This window comes from Sciurus vulgaris (genome assembly GCF_902686455.1).
Source record: "Sciurus vulgaris genome assembly, chromosome: 10".
Lineage (NCBI taxonomy): Eukaryota > Metazoa > Chordata > Mammalia > Rodentia > Sciuridae > Sciurus > Sciurus vulgaris.
Window position 1 is genome coordinate 6,983,275 of NC_136470.1, and position 15,611 is coordinate 6,998,885.

At 49.4% G+C, this 15,611-nt stretch overlaps 1 protein-coding gene across 2 annotated transcripts in view; it reads left to right on the forward strand.

The window, feature by feature from the left end:
• The window catches only part of KCNJ6 (potassium inwardly rectifying channel subfamily J member 6), a 270,696-nt gene that overhangs the window by 50,675 nt on the left and 204,410 nt on the right, over window positions 1-15,611 (forward strand). For both annotated transcript variants that reach the window (XM_079156414.1, XM_079156415.1), the window contains exon 2: window positions 14,149-14,200. In XM_079156414.1, the coding sequence (XP_079012540.1) occupies window positions 14,167-14,200 (34 nt within the window). In that variant the 5' untranslated portion in view covers window positions 14,149-14,166. The remainder of the gene's footprint in view (window positions 1-14,148; window positions 14,201-15,611) is intronic.

The window sequence follows — 15,611 nt, forward strand, 5'->3', positions numbered from 1 at the left end:
TCCCACATTGGATGTGGGCCCAGTGTGGAGAAGGCCATGATCAGCCAGCTCTGCTATGGATTTCCAGTGCTACCCGTCCCTCCTCACTGACCACCGCCATCCTGGCCACGTCTGCTTCATAGAGCAAGAGCCCTCTCTCCACACATATGGTCTGGGGTTATAGGCATTTCCTAGCTGCATCAAAAATGAAGTTGTTTTTTTTTTTTTTTCTGTTTTCAGTCTTATTACTATTTTCCAAAGAAGCAGAGGAGCCTATGTCCTACCATTTCAAAATGAGATATCTCTGTAGAAAATGCTTTTTAAAAAATACATATCTTTTGCTTCTATTCCCAGAGATTTTGATTCAGTCATTCTGAAATGAAACTGAGGCATCTCAACTCTCAGTAAGAGCCACAGGGATGAATTTGAAGTGTTTGGGACCCCAAGCCAGGCCACTTGTATCCAGAGTGTTGACTGAGGGAATCACGTCAGGACCACCAACACCTGACCACAGCTCTCCCAGGATTGAGACCTGGTTCGGATCTGAGGCTGAAGGGAGGCAGATCACATACTACATGATCTTCCCCTTCCACTCTTTTTTTTTTTTTTTTATTTTGAAAAATTTCAAATCTACAGCAAACTCACAAGAATAATGCAGTACGTACGATGGACCCATCACCCAGATCCCTTCAGTTGTGCACATTTGCCCACTGTGACTTATTGTGTGTTCCTCTCTCTCTCTCCCTCCATTGGAGAGTTAACCACAGGCATGAGGACATGTGACCCCTAAGTATCTGAGTGTGCATCCCCTAGGAATGAGGACGTCCATTCTTCATGCTGATCTGAAGCCCACCTGGCCCCAGGCCCAACTTCTCATCTAGGTAGAGATAGAGAACCAGGAAAAAAGAGTCTGCTTCTGCCAAAGTCTGGAAGCACAAAATCACTGAGTTCAGGGCCAGAGGGCAAAAGAAATGGCAGCAGGGTTTCCAGGAGAAGGATCCAAGTGACAGAATGGAAATGGAAGCATTTGTGCTGGTTGCCACCTTGGGGACCATAATCCTACCCCAACCCCCCCTAGGCAATGTGGCCCTATAAACACCCCTCCATGGTATGGAACTGCCTCTGTGGTGATCAGAGAGCAGAATTATGTGGTTTTAAAATGCAGAGAACCTGAAGAGCTTCCAGAAACCACATTTGGACCCCTTCCCTTGCCCTCCCTCCCCCGTGTATCTGCCTGTGGCTGCCTGAGCAATGGAAAAAGCAAGCACCATCTGGCCCAGCGCCTGGTCTCCAGGAGGATCAGACCTCAGGAAGTAGTTTCTGCCTTGAGCTCCCTGCCTTCTGCTGTCCTCCGGGACAAGGAGCATGAGCAGCTGCTGCCTGTCAGAGACAGAGGCCCCCAGCCATGCCTTGGCCAATGGCCCACTTAGTAGTTCATGGCCAGGGAGGAGTCGGTTTTCATTTCCTACAGATAGATATAAAAATTGGAGCCCCCAGAATTGTCAAGAAGAAGCCCATTATTGGGAATGTATGGTTTGGAGAGTGTTCACCACATTGGAGCGGGTTGTGTCCATGGCTCAGCAGCACCAAGCCGGTCATGTGAACACAGCATGATTATGCAACAACTGTTCCACAGGGGAGAAAGGGTCCCCAGCAGACTGTCATTCTGCCTTCTGCCTTTTGAATTGGAAGCTTACTACTGAATTTTTGGTCCCATAAGGAAGGCTATTTTTCTGCTCCGTTTAATTATTTTGTTTTTGCCACAAAACTCCACAACTGCACACATGATGCAAACCCATCTTCAGTGGCATTGACTGGGTCTATAACCATCCTCCTCTCTCCTCTGGTTTAACATGGAAAGTTTCCAAGGACAGTCACAACACAGCAAGGTGAGGCTCATGAGAATTCTCCAGAAGAGAGAAGTTTCCAGTAGAGGCCAGGAGAATGGAGATTGTATTCCTCTCTTTCTTTTAACACTCTGGGCTTAGAAAGTCATGTGCCACCCCCCAAAGTTCCTCAAGAACAGCACCCTTACTGCAGCCCTGGGAGCAAGAGAGAGAGGAAGTGGGAGGAGTGTGGGCTACTGAACAAAGGAAAAGGAGGAAGGGTAGAAAGGGATAAGAAACAGAAGAAAGAGGGAGAAATGCCAAGCTTTTTGTTGTTTTACTTCCATATGATCAGAAAGCATACTCTGCCTGATATCAGTTCTCTTGTTCACTGGAGTTTGTTACCTATGAACCAGAATGCAATCTATCCTGCTCTACATTTTTGGCGGGCACTTGAAAGTATGTTCTGCCGTGGTTGGATGGAGCTGTAAATCCCACCAGGTTCTGTTGGCTGATAGTGCTGCTGAGCTCCTTTGCATCATGTTGATCTTCTCCCTAATTTTTCTGGCAATTGTGTCTTCAACTATATTTGTGAATTTTTCTATTTCTTCTTTCAGTTCTATCAGTTTTTGTTCACGTATTTTGCATCTCTGTTGTTGGATGCACACACTTCTAGGATTGCTCTGTATTCTTGAGTTGGTTGAGCTTTTTTCCCTGTGTAATGGAATCACTCCATCCCTCATAATTTCTTTGCTCTGAAGTCTACTTTATATAACCACACCTGCTTAATTTTGATTAATGTTTACGTGGTGCATATATTTCCATCCATTTACTTTCAACCTACCCAATCATTATATTTTAAGGGAGCTTTTTTTAACTGAGTTTTATTTAAAACGAGGTTCATTTCCAGCATATAATGGGCTCTGCTTTTTATACACCTTGCTAATCTTTGTCTTTTGATTGTTGGATTTAAACCATTTACATTTAATATAATATTAGCATGTGAAGGTTTAGGTCTACCACTTAATTTTTTGTTTTATGCTTGTTCTTTACATATTCATTATTCCCTGTTTTCTTTTTCTTGAATTCTGTGACTACTGAACATTTTTAGAATTCAGTTTTGACTTATTTACAGTATTTTTTAGTCTATCTCTCTGTTTCTCTTTTTCAGTGATTGTTCAAGGTATTGTACAATATATGTATTGGAAAGTTTAGTCATTTTTCCTTTAAATATTGAAAGATTTTTTCAGTCCCACCTTCTTTCTCCTCTGTTCCTGATACTGTTTGTCACAAATGTTAGATCTTCCGTTAAAGCTAGATCTTCTGTTAAAGCCCCACATATCCCGAAAGCCCTGATAATTTTTTAAGTCTACCTTCTCTCTATTGTTCAGATTAGGAAATTTCTACTGTTCTATCATTAAATTATCTGCTTCTTTCTTCTGTGGTCTTCACCCTGATGTTGAGCCCACCACTGAGTTGTATTTTTTTTTTTTAATTTCAGTCATTATAACTTTTAGTTCTAAATTTTCTGTTTGATTCTTCACTATACCTTCAATTTTTTGTTCCCCTGGAGACTCACTATCTCTTCATTAAGACTCTTTTTGTTTTAAATAATATTCAGAGTTGTGTGTTGAGGCGTTTGTATGATGACCTACTTTATGATATGATTCTAAATTCTGTCATTGTCAATGTTTATCTTACAGTTTAAGCTCATTCTCTTCCTTGGTGTGACAGTGATTTCTGTTTAATTGAAAGCCTAGACATTTGGGATATTATGCTTTAAGACCCTGGATCTATTAAACCTTGTGTTGCAACTGGCTTCCTCTGAACTCATTCTGGTGGGCTGAGGAGGACATCACCTCATTGCTCCCTAGTCAGGGCTCAGCCTCAATTAACAGCTGGGTGAGGAGAACCGCCTTGTTGCTTCTGGTTGGGAACCAAAGGTTTGGCTCCGACTGGGCCTGCAGAGACACCCCTCTGGCTGAGACAGGGGAGTCACCTCATTACTACTTCCCATGTGGGTTTCAGTGACCCCTTGGGGAAGCGGCCTTGGGTGGTGGCATGGTGGTCAATGCCCTGATTGCAGGCTCCACACATGGTCTCTGGGGAGTCTCACTACCTCTCCACAAGCATGAAAATCCAGGCTCCCCACTCAGTCTCCTCTGAGACAGAACCTGACAGCAGGTCAGGGGTAGCAGCCCAGGTTCCCAACTTAACCTGCCATTTTTCCTTGCTGTTCCGCTAGAGTAGAGAGGTTCTTGTAACACAAAATTCTCTGTCTTACTATTCATTACTTTCTTGGTCCTTTGGCTGGAGAGGGCAGGCTACACTGTGTCCATGGACATTTCCAAGTTGCTGGCCTCTCTGGTGTCCTGTCAACATAAGAAAACCCAGAGAATCCACTCCCATGTTGTTCCTCAGATCCCCGGGTCCCTAGTTGGTCAGCCTTCTTCCCTTCAGCTTTCAGTCTTCTATCGTTTACTTAACCTACAGTGTCTGAGTCTTAAAATTGTACTTAGTAAGAGGAACAGAAAAGTGTCTACCCCACCTTCTCAAAACCTGAAATCAAAAATTAATTATAAGTAGAGAGAAAAATGAAAGTGGACAAAGAACAACAACAAAAAGAAAGGAGAGAGAGAGGAAAACGGGTTTCTTTGTTTTCCTTCTCAAAGATGTCTGCTGCCGAGAGTCCATTACCAGGCACTTGATAACAGGGTCTTCTCCTCTCCCTCTGCTCCTCCACCCTGGTGGAAGTTTGAACTGAAAACACATGGAAAGAAGCACAAGAAAATGATATGGCTTCTCTCCATAAAATTTCCCCAACTTCAGGCCCAGGAAATGTCACATTTGGTTATGAAGAATTTTTCAAATATTCCCCCCAACTTGGTATTTTTCAGAACTATTGACTTCATTGAGAGGTTAAAAAATCACCTCTCCTTGCACCCTACACTTTCTGGCACGTGTGAGTCACAGCTGACATCCTGGGTGATTCCAACGACAAGCACTCTCAGCTGTCCTGCTGGCTGGCTGTGACAAGGGTAGAGTCGGGTGCTCCACTCTTGAGAACGAGCACCTCGTCACTTCCCTGGATACCACATGCCCCGAGTGGCCTGGTTAGGGAAAGAGACATCTTATGCCCCCGGGGGGACTCTGCATGGGTCACCACCAGGGGACCATCTCCTGCTGCGGAACGTGACCAGAGCCTCCCCAGGGCCGCGCTGCAGTGTGACCGCACGCGGTCTGAGCCATCAGTGAGGGAGTGAAGCAAACTCTCATCACTGCAACCCAACCAGCTCTTGAAGGGAAACATGGCCACTGCCTCGGCAGCACCACATGGCCAGCCCTGGGGGCGGAGGCTGGCTGGGTCCTGCCAGTAGAGATGACTGGCAGAGCTGAGAGGCAGGTCGCCGTGGTGCCTGTGCAGGGCTTCCTGATACAGCACTGCATCCCCAGACAATGCAGTCCAGGGACCTCACTCACCTCCCACTGCACTTGAGTGACTCCTTCAAACAAGGGCAACTGTCGGGTCAGGCAATTTTTTCCCCAAACATGCCTCCTATGTCAAAGTCTGACCTTTTATTTTGCTACTGTATCCCTACCATCCACCTCTGATCAAATCAAAGAAACAGCTCGACTAAACGAAAGCCAGAGGAATCAGAGATTTTTTTCTCCTTGAACTATCACTACAACCTCTTCAACTTTCAGTAGGGCTGTACTGGTCACTTTATTCAACCACTTCTTGGGACAGAAAACTCTGGAACATTCTGGACAAATGATTAGTCATCATCCTATGTCTGGAAATTCACCAATGCTCAGTGAAACCCCATTTCTTCTATTTGTTTCTTAGTTTTATTCTGGGATCTTGTTTCCTCTTCTTTAGAAACAAAGGGATTCATCCTTTTTAGTTTGCCAGTTGTCACTGAAGTTGTCAAGACCCATTCCTCTGGCTTGCTCTGCTACTTGGTGAGCCATGACCCACAAATGACAAATCCTGTGACTGAAGTGTGCACAGAGACGGGGGTACAGAGAGGACAGGCATAAGAATGGGTATCCAGGGAGGATGTTGAGCAGGAAGTCACACTGAACAAGTAGGGTCAACGCAGCCAGTGAAGGAGCAGGAAGAGAGGGACGGAGTGGTGCAACGTGTTCAGGAGCGGCAAGGAAAGGGGCCTAGGGAGGAAAGCAGAGGCCAGGGCTTGAAGGGAAGGGTCCTGGCTCACTACAGAATGGGCAGAACGGGGAATGGGCAGAGTAGCTGTTGGAAGACCCAGTGTGCCCACAGCTCGGATCCCAGGCAAACAGGAAAAGTCAAGGGAAGGGAAGGAACAGTTTGACATCTCCTCCCTTCCTCTCTGTGAACACTGAGTTTGGCAGTGTGTGCTCCAGATGAAGGTAGGTGGAAGAGGCATTGGCCACTGAAGGCTGAGGATTCCTGGAAGATGGCCCCCGAGGTGAGACAAGAGAGATTCTGGCCCAGCAGAGAGGCCATACATTGAGCACAATGAGCCCGAAAGGAAATTTTAGGCTGCTCCCGATATTTGGCACTGCCGCTCAGTCCTGGAAGCCAGAGACTGAACTTAGAACAGGTGCATCTGCAGAACAGGAGCACCTGCGGGGGAGGACGGCTGAGGGCCGCCGGCTGCAGGAAGGGCTCCGCTCGCCCTGGTTGTCCAGGCAGCCCCGCGCCTCTGCCGTCTAGCTGTGTTTCCTTTACAGGAAACTTGTTGGTGGGATCTTGGTGGCAATGCTTGCCCTATATTTTATATTTTCAGGAGCTCTAGGAAAGGAGAAGTGAGTCACTCATCAATATTCCAAGAAACGAGCTGCATTGGGGAATTCAGGAAGCGCTGTCTGGGCGTCGATGCTGGCGGTCCAGAGCTGGTCCACGGGGCTCCCAGCTGGGGAGGACACAAGCAGGGCTGGGCTCTGGAGGAACGCCAGCAGCCACGGGTCCGGCCGTTTCCTAGGTCTTTTCCCCACAGCCCACTTCTCTCAGGAGTTCATGAGGCCACAGCCGTCAGGAGAGCCCCGGGGTGAGCATCCAAACCTGCTCCTCCACCCAGAGCTCACCCCGACACTCAGGAGTCAGGGCCACGTCAGCACAGTCCCCACCTGGAGGCTGACCGAGTTTTCCTTGGTGGGACACCTAACACCTCAGGCGTGAGGACCCTCCCTGGGCTGGTCAACAAGGCCACAGTGATGGTGTCCTGTACTTCAGAGAGCTGACGAGGGGTGTCTGGCGAGGCAGGGGCTCTGAGCCCCTTTGCACAGAGGACTGTGACATCAAAAGCACCTGCTGGCCTGTCCACTCAGGTCTTCCCCCCACTTCAAGTACCCCCCACAATTCTTTTATCCCAAATCATGAACACTTTAGTTCGCTTTGTGAGTCTTGTTTCTTTGATTTTCAAATTAAATGTAACTGGAACAGAACAAGAACCCAGTGCCTGTTGATGGGATACGCATGGTGTTCAGATACCTGTGCGTGTTGTCACGCGTGTGAGTCAGGGCGAACACAGCCTTCTCCCCAAACATGGTGACGTCTTTGAGGTAACATCTTTCACAGCCCTTTCTTCCGGCTCTTTGAAAAGCCCAGCACCTTGTCATCAGCTACAGTCATGCCGCTGTGCAGCAGCTGGCCAGAACTTGCTCCAATGGAGACGTCACCTGGTTCACCTTTGGGACCTTTAACTGAGGATAGGAAAACTAGCTTTCTTTCCTCTGTACCCATTTCGATGGAAAATTCTTGATTCTTCAAATCCCCAGCCCTTGGCTTCTAGGAGCAAGCATTCTCTGGGTCGCTCCCATGTCCCCCGCCCCTTCCTTGACCACCAGGATCACGGGGACACTCACCACATTCCAGCCTCAGCCCCCTTCCTCCTCCCTCAGCCTCTGCCTCCTCCCCTGGCCACTTGCCCTGGCCCCTTGCCCTGGCCCTTGCTGCTCTCTCACGTGATTCTACCTGCCCACCACCTGCAGTTCCTCACATGCCGAGGATCCCCAGGCTGCTTCCCTGCCTGGAATGTTCTGGAATATTCTTATTCATTCCCCCCCAACTCTCCTCCTTCGTGAAGCCCAGAGGCTGCTCCTTCAGGGAAGCCTGCCCTGGCTGGGAATGAGACCTTTGTCCTCGCAGCTCTTCCTCTGCCCTTGCTTCTCTCTCCCTCTGCCCCAACCCACCTGCTCTCCCTGCTCCCACCCCTCTGTCTCCTGATGTCCTGGAGAACTCCTGGAAGCCTCCCTCAGCTCCAACTATGACCTTACGGAAGCCCACATCCCCCTTCCTGGCCGTCCCAGAGGCCCAGCGTGGCAGCCTTGCTCCCCTCTGTCTCCCGCCTGCCGTTTGGACGAGGCCTGGATCCCGTGCTGCCCGCAGCTCTGCGTTCCAGGTCCTCTCGCAGGTCCCTGGGGAGCGGGTGGCACCACGGTGACGCAGGCGTGAAGGAGGCCTCCCTGGGTTTGCTCCCAGCTCTGCTCCGTCCTACAGGTGACACCACACACCCGGCCACCTGAGGATGTGGAATTTTCCACTGAAGCCAGGCCCACGTGCCTCCCTGGCCTCCTGTCAAGAGGCGCTGAGGCCCACAGCTCATTGTGGAGAACCTGAAGGACAGGGTCAGGGACTCAAGGGCCCCTGGACATGAGGCCCGTTTAGGGTCATGAGGTCATAAAATGGCGTTATCACCCCTGCTTTGCGCGAATGTTCTTCTACATGGTTGTAACGCAGTGGGGTGAGGGAGAGCAGAATCACAGTTTTCTGGCGCATATAAACACACATTCTAGAGAGAGAGAGACCTGTCCCAGGGAGCCCCGCGCAGCAGGAAAGCACCTTCCCCATCTGAGAACTGCACACCGGGAGCCAGTCCCTCAGGCTCCCAGCCCCTCTCCTGCACGCACAGGGCTCCGAGCTCTTCAGACAAGTCCTGACACCTCATCAGACTCCTCTGCCCTTCAGCTTTAGAGAGCGTGGCCGTGGCGGTGCCAGTAGAGAGCCACACTCTCCCTAGCTGGAATGGATGCCTGAGTAGAAACCACACCACACGCACACACCATGCACACACACACCCCACGCACACACACACACCCCATGCACACCACATACACACCCCATGCACACACACACACCATATGACACACACACACACCATGCTCACAAACACACACACCATGCTCATACACACACCATGCTCACACACACACACACCATGCTCACACGCACACACCATGCACACACACACCCCATGCACACACACACACCATACTCACACACACACACCCCATGCTCACACACACACACCCCATGCTCACACACACACACACCATGCTCACACACACACACACCATGCTCACACACACACCATGCTCACACACACACACCATGCACACATACACCCCCAGGCACCCACACACCATGCTCACACACACACACCATGCTCACACACACACACACACCATGCTCACACACGCCATGCTCACACACACACACACCATGCTCACACACACACCATGCTCACACACACACAACATGCTCACACACACACACCATGCTCACACACACACAACATGCACACATACACCCCCAGGCACCCACACACCATGCTCACACACACACACCATGCTCACACACACACACCATGCTCACACACACACACACCATGCTCACACACACACACCATGCTCTCACACACACACCATGCACACATACACCCCCAGGCACCCACACACCATGCTCACACACACACACCATGCTCACACACACACACACACACACCATACACACATCCACCCCAGGCACCCACACACCTCACACGCACACACACACACACACACACACACCTTTACTCACTTCCCCAGGTGTGGCAGAGTGAATGTAGACAAAGAGGAAACTCGACCTCATTACCCTGCCAGGTCAAGGCCCCACAGAGAAGCCCACGGGTCTGGCGAGACGCTGGGCTTCCCTCGGCACTGAGGACGGGGTTCGCTGAGACTCCCTCCTATGTGCCTCTCTATGTGCCTCCGTCACTCCCCTGACTGGCAGGGCTTTGAGCCCGAAGTGGCTGCCCAGCAGCTCATGTGGAGGACCAGGGCAGTGCGTGCAGGCTGCATGGCTGCCCGCTGCCCACCCTCCTGCAGAGACCAGTCCCCTGAGGGATTGGGGGCCTTGGGTCTCACTAGCTTTAGGAAAAATCACTGTCTTTTTGGTCACAGATTACAGACAGAGGTCATCATTATTTGTCCTCAGATGGCAAGAACAGGCCGTGACTGTGGGCCCCACACAGCAGCCAAGGGAATGAGGGCAAGGGCACACTGCACACAGGTGCGTCTGTGCTCCTCACAGCTGGCCTGGGAGGGGAGGGCAGGTCCCACGTGTCCCCACTCTGCAGATGGAAAACTCAAGCTCCCAAGTTCTAGCCAGTGGCTAGGACGTGGCCAGGTGGGGGCAAAAGCCTCCCCAGGCTTCCCACTCTCTCGTCCAGGAAGCTCCAAGGGGGACCCAGGTCAGCGAATAAGAACAGTAGTTGTCAAACCAAAGTAAACTCTTCTCTCCAGACAAGTAGGATTCATGCATTTTTTGGTTTTGTTTCATTTGAAGAGGATACTATGGGCTGATTACCTCCAACACGAAACCCAGGTTCCCCAGGGAAAGATATTTTTCAAGGATGTTATTGAAGCAAATGTATCTGGATTGGCTTTTTTTTCTTTTCCAAATTAAAACACCATTCAGCCACACTGCCCTGTAAGAAGCACATCCAGACATCCTGTGGGTAACTGTGGGCTGGGGCGGGCAGGGTTAGTGCTCAGCAAACAGCAGACCATTTCTTTTGTGTTTGCATGTATGCAGTTTTTATTTATTCAATTTTTAATTTACATACAGATATAAAGTTACTCATATCCGTGGGGCATTTAACATTTCTTTATGGTGAAAACAGTCACACTCCTCTCTCTTGACTTTGGAAACAGAACGTTGTCATCATCTTTAGTTGCCTGCCGAGAACTAGCACCCCAGAACTTCCTTGAGCAAACCAGGAAACTAAGGCCAAGAACTTAGTAAAAGGACTGGACCAGGATGCCAGGTCCTTGCAGTGGCCAGGGCTTCTGTCCACTGCACCCTGCCTCTCAGTTTTGCTGCTGGGCTGGCAGGAGTCTGCAGGCGGAGTGGCTGGAGGTGGCGCTCAAATCTTGGAGTGTCAGAGGCCCCTGGTCCCATAACAAACTCTGCCGTGTGATGCGTGGGCACATTTGCGCATGAGCACGGTGTTTAGAAATGAAGCTCAGGAAGGAGGCCAGAAAGAGTAGGGGAACTGCAGAGACTGGCCGGCGTCCGGAGAGTTCCGGGGACCCACGTGGAAAGGAGCAGGATGAAGTGGACTCGGGGTGTCTGGGCAGAGGGAGCAAGCCGGGCAGGAAGGGTCAGGGCAGCCCTGACTAAAGACAGAAGGCACCACAGTCAGCCAGGAATCAAGGGTTTCCGCCAGGTCAGGTGTGTGTTTAGAGGAGTCCCGGGGCGCTTTCAAGGCCAACCTTGCAGGTGGCAGGTGGCGGCAAAGGGAACCTTAAAGTGACAGCATCTGGGACAAAGCGGGATGAGGGCGCATGGACATCAAGGCGAGGAGGGAAGAGGAGAGGCAGGGCGGGAAGGCCCGAGGCGCGGGCTCCCTGGGCTTGGGCTCCTGGGCTGTGCGTGTGGGTGGGACTCGAGAACCTCAGCAGCGCCTCTTCCAGATCTACTACGCCGCGATCCGAAATCCCCCCAGTAATGTAAATCCAACAAGCAGGAGGTTTACTGTGAAGGGAACTCTTGGCTGCAGAACATGGAGGAGCGTTTGCTTGCCACGGGGAAGGGACTGGGATGCTTTATCGGGAATCCACACCACGTAATTGCAAACATCAACTTTGTGATAATGAGGACAGGACAGAAGGAGTTTAAAGACATCCAATAGAATGACTAAACTACTTACCAAAACATATGTCATGATTTCCACCATAAGTTGTGGTACAGAGGAGTCGGTCGAGAGCACTAAATTTAGGATGTGGAGGGCCCCTCCCCCCTGGTGTCAGAAGCTTCCATTTAACTACGGGAGGGAAAAACACTGATGCACGCAGGATTTGCCGTCTCTGGGACTAAGATAGCCACCACGAAGGAACAAAAATAGCTGCCAGGGCCACCCATCAGCAAGACGGGGGGTCCAAACAGTGCCAGGGTCCTGGGGTCACCAGGGACGAAAGGGTGACATACACACAAGAAGGCAGGCAAACCTCACAGGACATGATGCCTGGAATATGGGTTCCCGTGGCACATGGGGGTGAGGTCTCGCCACCGAGGACACCAGATAAGGCCAGTCTGAAGGGGTCAGTGATCCAGGTGAGGACAAGAGGAACCTGGAGCAGGAAAGTAAAGGAGTAGGGCCCAGGTGGGAAGAGGAGCGACAGCAGAGCTGGCGAGTCCAGAACAGCGGAGCTGGGCCCAGAGAGAAGCTGAGGGCCTCTGAGGGAGCAGACCAGGCAAGACGAGGTTCCCTCGGGCCAAGGGCATCATCCCTAAGCCCCTGCATGGAGCCGTGGTTACTCCTGAGTCCACTGGGGTGACAGTCACTGGGCAGCCACTGGGTACACACGCGGGAACCAGTGCTACCATCTTATAGCCTCTGTGGAGGCTGCTCTGGGCCTCCCCTCTGGCCCACATCAGGCTGGTTCTCAGCCTCTCCCTCTAAACTGCAAGTCGCAGCAAGCCGGCTGGTAGATTCTAGTTCCTCTGCCACTTCTGCTCTCAAGGGCAGTTATCTGTTGAAATAAGAGGCAGCGTGTGGATTCTGTCGCTATGCACACCCGGCCCAGAGCCCTGTGACGCCATACCAAAGTCGACAGCGTGACTGTGCAAGGACACTGGCCGTTCACAAGCAAGGGGGCAGGAAAAGGAAATGGGGTTAGAAAGATGCCACGTTTTGCCCTGAGTTTGTCGTGGGTTGAGGGAGGAGCCCAAGTGCCACAGGCGAGCAGACAAGAATGCAAGGAAAGGAACAGTTCACATGCGACCAAACGTCACCCTCCTTCAGGCCACGGGCGGTGGTGTCAAAGTGCCTAAGAGTCACACTTTTGACCGAGTCATAACCAACCTCAGGGTCACCCTCACTGCCTAACAGGACGAGTTCGCAAGGGCAGGCGTTCAGAGATGCTCACGATGGTGTTTTATTAATTAGCACAAAGTTGCAGATAAGTTCAATGGGAAAGGAAAAAGTTATGGTAAATAAGTTTGATGGGAATTTCCTGGCTAAGGAAATTTTGATCTAACCTGCTAAAAAGCAATAATATGCTTCACCTTCACTGACACAGAGCGACAGTTGGGTGTGAAGGAAAGTGGCTCACGGCATGGTGCGTGCGGTGGAGGCGTCTGCATCTGCACAGGGGGCTGCATCTCCACCCCCATACGTCCCTCGGGTCTAGACCTGGACCTGGAAAGCCGTTCCCCCAAATGTAAATGGTTTCCTGGGTATGAAGGGAAGAGAGAACTAGGTTTTCAGACTCACAATTTTTTGACATTTTTTGAAGTTTGAAAATCATGAACATGTTTTATTTTTGCAGTGAGCAAAACAAGACTACTAAACAGTAAAATAATAATGGCCAATGATTGATTATTCACGTTAGGAACCCAAGGAAATAAGAAAACTCAAAGACATTGAAGAAAGCTTTTCAGTAGAGCTGGCCATTACTTTTAATAGCTCCAAAGTCACTTTTTAATTTGGGCCAATTCAAGTTCTCTATGTATCAGTCTGGTTCTCAAAGGCACTGAGCTATAACCTATATCCCAGGTGACACAAAATGTTTTCAGCCCAAAATAGATGGGGTTATAAACCCATCAAAAGTGATAACCTTCAGAAGGACACCAAAGGAACCCAAAAAAGGAAGACCAAGAGACATGTAGAAAATCTATTTAGTTCTTTGGAAACCAAATGACTACAAAAATATTGTCTCCAAAAAACATCCAAAAAAAAAAAAAAAAACTTCAACAAGGGAAAATAGCAAAAAATTGGCCTATGGATGTCAAAAATTCAGTGTCAAAGAGGTTTTGGAAACCTGTCGTGCGTCACCAATTATATATATCCAAGATCAGTGTGCCAGGCGCACGTTGCCAGGAGCAATGAGAAAATTTTAATCCCCTAAAAATCTCCTTTCAGTGACTTCCTGATAATAGAGCTATAATGTGAGGATTTTTTGATTCATTTAGTCATTGGTGACCAAAGCTGACCTAGGAAAAGAAGGGGGAGGGTCACCACTATCACCAAGCCGGTATATCAGTGCCTTCCTAAGACATATCACATATGTAATTGTATTTTCTTCTCGCTTCCAGGGAAAGCACAAACAAGCAATGACGACAATGGCCAAGCTGACGGAATCCATGAGTGAGTAACCTCAAATTCATTATCGATTTTGGTTTTGAATAGAAAAACACAAAAACCCCCACCCCTTTGTGATGATCTGATCTGCCCTTATCTTCTGTCCTGGCAAAAGCCAAGATCTGTTTATCATGGCATATCGCATGTGCCAAGGTTTCTCTATGTATTATTCAGAATTTGTCTTGCTTGGGGGCAAATTTCTGTGCTGAAGCTGTTACCCAAACTACAGAACTAAATAATGAAAGTGGATTTTATCTGTGGCACTGCATTGGGGATTGGGACCCACAGTAATTTCAACCTGACTTTTAGGAGACTTTAATGTAAGTCAGCTGAAGTTTAATGTGTGGCTATCCTGTGGGGCTGGATGATCTAAAAAGAGGCGAGAATGATGGATCATTGTTAAACCTTTTAAGTGTAGTTCAGGAATTTCAGACAGAACTATTTTAAAATGGAATGCTTGGGTGTCGCTGGCTTGTAATGATTTTAAGTTTTGAAAATATCTGCATTATAAGGCTCTGAGCTCTTAAGCTAAATAAACAGAACACACAAAGCATTTTAATAGGAAAGTAGGGAATTAATTATAATAAATCATCCTGCAAATAAGAAATGCAATTTCCTCTGTGGAAGTTTAAATATTAAAGACCGGGTAGATATGGAATTAGCAGACAGTGCTTACTGTTTCCTTTGAAAATTACATTGCTCCTGGAGATAAGATTTATCCTGGAAAGTTCTAAGAGGCTTGCAAACCTTCGGCATTACCATCAGGGCTATTAGCACCTTATTAAATTTGGCCTGAAAATTCAACCATTAATCTTGCCCCCACTTAACTGGGCATCTGCTTTTTTCTATTATTCCTCAAACCATGAGGCTGTTAAATACAAGTGCTCCTCTGTGGGGTGGCCATGAATCTTTACCCCAACGCCTGCCCTTCCCCAGGCAAGATAATGTCCAAAGTTCTTTACCTTCTCCAATTCCTGGCCCCCGACCTCTGCCTAAGTTCACGTCAGTCCTGATGGCCTGCTCACGTCACCATGCAAACGATGACTAAGGGTCACTGGGTAAGGAGCAGACTCCTGGGGACTCTGGCCCTCTCTTCCGCCCCTCATTGCCCTACCGCCAGCTCCACTTTCCTTTTCCACCGTAGTCTTGCACATTGAGAATTGCCCAAAGGATTTACCCCCTTGATTTGAAGAACCCCAAACTGGTTCTTGCTAAATGAAAGTATCTGGAACCATGGAGCAAGCCCTCCTCAGACCTGGCATGAAATACAGAACTTGCCAGGCCCAGCGGGAACCAGACCATCCTGTGTCCTCAAAATGCAGAGCAGAGCCATGGATGGCCCCAACTCATCCCAGTCCCCAGCACAGGAGCAGACTCAGTTCTAAACTCTCAACAAAGCGGCCAGCGTGAAGGCTCG